General features: G+C 34.4%; 1 protein-coding gene across 1 annotated transcript in view; it reads left to right on the forward strand.

Annotated features, from left to right (window-relative positions):
- Positions 1 to 2,451: 2,451 nt before the first annotated feature.
- The window catches only part of LOC132602346 (dehydrogenase/reductase SDR family member FEY-like), a 6,449-nt gene continuing 3,935 nt past the window's right edge, over positions 2,452 to 4,965 (forward strand). The window contains exons 1-2 of the mRNA XM_060315233.1: positions 2,452 to 2,739; positions 3,170 to 4,106. Coding sequence (XP_060171216.1) covers positions 2,586 to 2,739; positions 3,170 to 4,106 — 1,091 coding nt within the window. The 5' untranslated portion in view covers positions 2,452 to 2,585. The remainder of the gene's footprint in view (positions 2,740 to 3,169; positions 4,107 to 4,965) is intronic.

A 4,965-nucleotide genomic window follows, 5' to 3' on the forward strand; every position in this document is an offset into this window, starting at 1 on the left:
GTCAGATTCGTCCAGATCTGACTGTTTCTGTCCAAATATGACACCGACGCCACTAGATCTATGGAAACACCGCTGTCATCGTCATCGTCACCAACAACCGCCGTTGTATCCTTCATCGTCACCATAACCGGCGGTATATCCTTTTATCTATTCATTTCTGTTTCTATTGTTATATTTCTGATACATGCCAAATAAAAAATAGTAATAGTGGAGATGGGCGGTGGTATCAATTGTTGGCGAACAATGACATGTTTGTGTTTAAAAATGGTGGAGACTGTGACTGTGATGGTGGAGATAGTGTATGACAGTGACGATGAAGAAGTAGTGGTAATGATGAAGGAGCAGTGGTCGGAGCTCCGCCGGCAGTCAGTCGCTGAGAGCAGAAGCAGTAAAAAAAAATATTATAAATAATAATAGTAAGATATTCTACTTTAAATATATATGTAGCTATTAATTGTATTTAACATATTACTCTTAGCTATAGGATGTAATTTATCTAAACTATAGCTACTAAATATAAATATGTATTAGTGTTAGTGTTAGTTATGCCCTGTAGATTTCCCTATAATAAACCCAACATCAATCTAAATAACTTGTGCCTTAAAAAAAAATAAAAGATGGCGCGTTGTTGTGAAATGGGGAGTAATCTATCCTTAATATATGATTGCAAAATCAAATAAATAAGGCATAACTTTATGAACCAAATTCATTGGTAAATGAAAATTAATACGATTAACCAACTTGAAAATCAAGCCAAATGGCTCATACTGCCCAATGCTTCAACAACAACAACAAAAAAAAAAAAATTGTTTCAAAAGAACAAAGAACTGGAAGAATAGAAAATAGAGATTGCCATAGAAATTAGGAATAACCAGTAAAAAGTATCTCACATACTTTGTTCCAAAAATGGGAAATATGGTAAGAGAAGAAAACGGCACAATGTCAACCAAAATCTTGAAAATAAAACATTGTAGACTCTAAATCTTTACTTAAATCTTTCTTTATCCTTTTATTATTTTAATCAAGAAAGGAAAAAAAATATTCAATAGATAATAGTGCTAGATCATTCTTCCACCGCAGGAATTCTCAATGTTTGGCAAAATTAACACAAACCGACGACAAATTGCATCGCCCCATCAAAGATTACAAATCCCTACTTTAATTTTGTACAAGACAATCAGTGGAACTATTTGCAGAAAACTGCTTTGATAAACCAGTGTAAAAATTTTGTTTGAGAAGACCAAAATAATGTTCGAAAATTTGATCCTACAAATTAATGAAAACTTAAACTCCATAATTTTCATGGATTATAAATTCCTTTATATCACGTCTAATGATCTAACTAGATTGTGCGCTGATAACACTTGTGGGAAAACTTTATACACTCCACACAAGATCGCAAATAAATCATTAGACAGAGATATGAATTCTTAGAAGAATAGCAAGGGCACTTACCTTGATCCATCATAAGAATCAATAGAAGAAAGTTATGATCTTCTGAGCCTTCACACGTTAATGTTTTCTTGTTCTTTTCTACGATGGGGAGAGAGAAGAATGATAACGTGTGTGGCACAAGGACTACAACCAACTTAAATAGAATATACACAACTCTTGAGAAGAGACATAACTCTTCAAAGGTAACCTTTCAGAAGAGGTGTAACTCTTCAGTTATAAACCCATCAATTATAAGTGAAGAGTTAATTAGGTTTCTAAGCATATAAAATTCATACCTTATAACATATGATTTATATATTTAGCCCATAAAATTAATACTTTTAAGGATCCGAAAAATGAGAGTCTTTAATTGATATCATATCTATGTACAATTATATTAAATATGTGAGTCCACTAAATAGAGAATTTCTAACAACAACTGTATATGTGTTATATATATTTTTTGAGTCCTAATTTTGCATAAAGCAATTGACTGAAACTCCACTCTTTATAACCAAATGCAAAATAATTAACCTAACTAATGGAGTTTTAGCCAACTCTTATAAATTTGACCCAAAAAAGATAGATCAAAATATAATGCAAAGAAGATAAAAATATACTTATTTAAAAGATGTCACGTTATATCCACATGCTGGGCATGGGTATGTCACTTTTTTAGGATGAGATCATACCTAGAGTAAAGCTCATCAAATAGCCAAGTCGATAGGGTTAAATAAGACTACACATAATTGAAATGTGCATCTTATAACCTATGCCAGATTTAAAGTGATTTTTAGGTATTATTTTTGACAATTTATTTAAAATATCTAACCAAAAGAAAAAAGCAGTTTAATTAAATTGATAGACATGTGACCTTTTTATTGGTTTAGCGCGTTACGTAAATCTTAATTTTCTGTTCCGGAATCTCTGCCAGTCCGTTGCTTCTATCTATTGTTTCTTTGAACAATTAATGTTTTATTATTTCATCTATGTTATTTTTCCAATTTTCCTGGCGATTTGATTTTTGTCTATTTTCTCAATCGCAAGTTCATTACTTATGGCATTGGCAATTTATTAAATTGGGTGATTCGTTTTGCTTTCCAATGATTAATTCAACGTGAAAAAAGATAGTCGAATTTTGAAGAAATAAGATGGATTCATCATCGACAGGATTGGGATGGACAGAATGGCTAGAAGGATGGTGTCGTTTGACATGTGAGACACTCTTTCAGAAAATCAATGCTAGGCATTTGGAGGACCCTTTGCCTTTGCCTCCTCTCAATGGCCTAACTTGCATTGTCACAGGTGTTAAAATTTACGTTCTTTCTCCTTTATGATTTACATAATGACGGAATATTTATTTTCTTTTTTTAGTTTAAGAATATTTTAGAATGTTTAGGATCTGGTGAGATTATAGTGTACGCAGACCTTACTACTACCTCGTGGAGATAGAGAGGTTGATTCCGAACGACCCTCTGCTCAAATAACGCATAACAAAAAAGCTTGAAAAAAAAATCCATAAGTAAAAAAGACTAAGCAAATAAGAGAGAGCAAATAATAAGAGCCCTTTAGTTTAGTATCTATGGAATATAGCATATTTCTTTTTATTTCATAATCCTTAATTTTGTATAAATAGTAATGTAGTCTTTTATTTTCAATTCGGGAATCAATGAAAGAGTTTTTATTGATTTTCTCTCTAGTTTTCTCCCTAATATCTTCAATTCCATAACAACAGGAGCCACTAGTGGCATTGGACTTGAAATTGCTAGGCAATTGGCTGAGTCAGGGGCAAATCTTGTCATGGCTGTGAGAAACACAAATCTTGCTCATCAACTCATCCAAAAATGGCAAAGAAATGAAACAAACTCGAGGCCCCTAAGCATCGATATTTTGGAGCTTGATCTCTTCTCTCTCGAATCGGTTGTAAAATTCGCACAAGAATTTAACTCAAGATCAGAACCCCTGCATGTCCTCATCAACAATGCTGGAATCTATTCTATAGGACAGCCACAAAAATTTTCCAAAGACGGGTACGAAACGCATTTACAAGTGAATCATCTTGCCCCTGCATTACTATCTATTTTGCTTTTGCCTTCTCTAAAAAGAGGCTCTCCAAGCAGAATTGTCAATGTGAATTCCCTTATGCATGTCATTGGCTTTGTTGATTCCCAAGATATGAATTTTCTAACGAAGAAGAATAAATTCGCGAGTCGAAAGGCTTACTCAAGTAGTAAGCTAGCACAAGTGATGTTTAACAGTATGCTTCAAAAACATCTGCCTGCTGATACTAATATTCACGTGATATGCGTAGAGCCAGGAGCTGTACGCACAAATGTTATGAGGGATCTTCCAAGAATTTTGAATATTCTTTATCAGCAAATGTTCTTTTTCATGTTTGATGCACAACAGGGTTCAAGAAGTGCACTTTTTGCAGCTACTGATGCTGATATCTTGAAATATTGTCGTAAGTTGAAAGCAGAAGAGTGGCCTGTTTGTGTCTTCATTGGTTGCCATTGTTTGACGACGAAACCTAGCAAAGAAGCATATAATGTGGGAACTTCTCATCAAGTATGGGACAAGACATTGGAGATGGTTGGCCTTCCTACAGATGTTGTTGACATGATTCTTCAAGGAAAAGAAATTCATTGCCGATATGGGCCTAACAACGATTGGTAAGCATGTAGCTACCTGATACAAAAAGATACTGTATGTTTTTATCCTTTTTGCACAGCATAATTTTTTGACAAAGGCGATTTAATTGAACTCCCTTCATTACATCTAGCTCAGCCCAAACCGCTTCTTGGCCCTCAAAGGATTAGGTACCTATATACATATAGCCTGTGTTAGCTATGACTCTCAATAAGAAACATATCGAAGATCTGTAGTGATTATTTTCCCTGTGGTTTAGCCATACATATGCAAATTCTTCTAAGCTAAACATGTAAAGATATCTACTTCTTATGGAAGAAACAATTCCTCATCACAAGTAGCTTTATGGACTACAGCACAAAATATGGAACTAGCATTGGAAAGGGTAAAAACATTATCACTAAACCGTATAGTAAACAGAGTACACAAGTATATTCCTGTAGGCTGTATGAATTTGGTTATTGGTGCAGTACAAAGGGGAAAAGCCATAGCCAACTTCCAGAGGCGGATGAGCCTATATTCAATGAGTTTAACTGAACCCAAAATTTTTGATACGGAACATATATGCATGTGTGGAAAACCACTAAAATTTCAAGATATTCTGACCCATAATTTCATATTACAATAAGAGTTCAGTGCTAAGAACATTATAAAAGTTGAATTCATCAAGTTTAACCGCTGAATCCCCTCTTGTCACGATCCAAAATCATAGGCCATGACTGTCACCTGAAGAGACACTGCCCCAAGGCCCTCGTAGGTAATGCTCTTGGTCTGCCTTCAATTAGTTTATCAGCCGTTTATCAGCCTAAGGCTTCGCTCTATTACCTGTGTTGTAAGCTTTCCAGTCTTTGAAGTAAGGTTCAATGCTAGGAAAAAAGCAAT

The sequence above is a fragment of the Lycium barbarum genome, chromosome 7 (assembly GCF_019175385.1).
Source record: "Lycium barbarum isolate Lr01 chromosome 7, ASM1917538v2, whole genome shotgun sequence".
NCBI lineage: Eukaryota > Viridiplantae > Streptophyta > Magnoliopsida > Solanales > Solanaceae > Lycium > Lycium barbarum.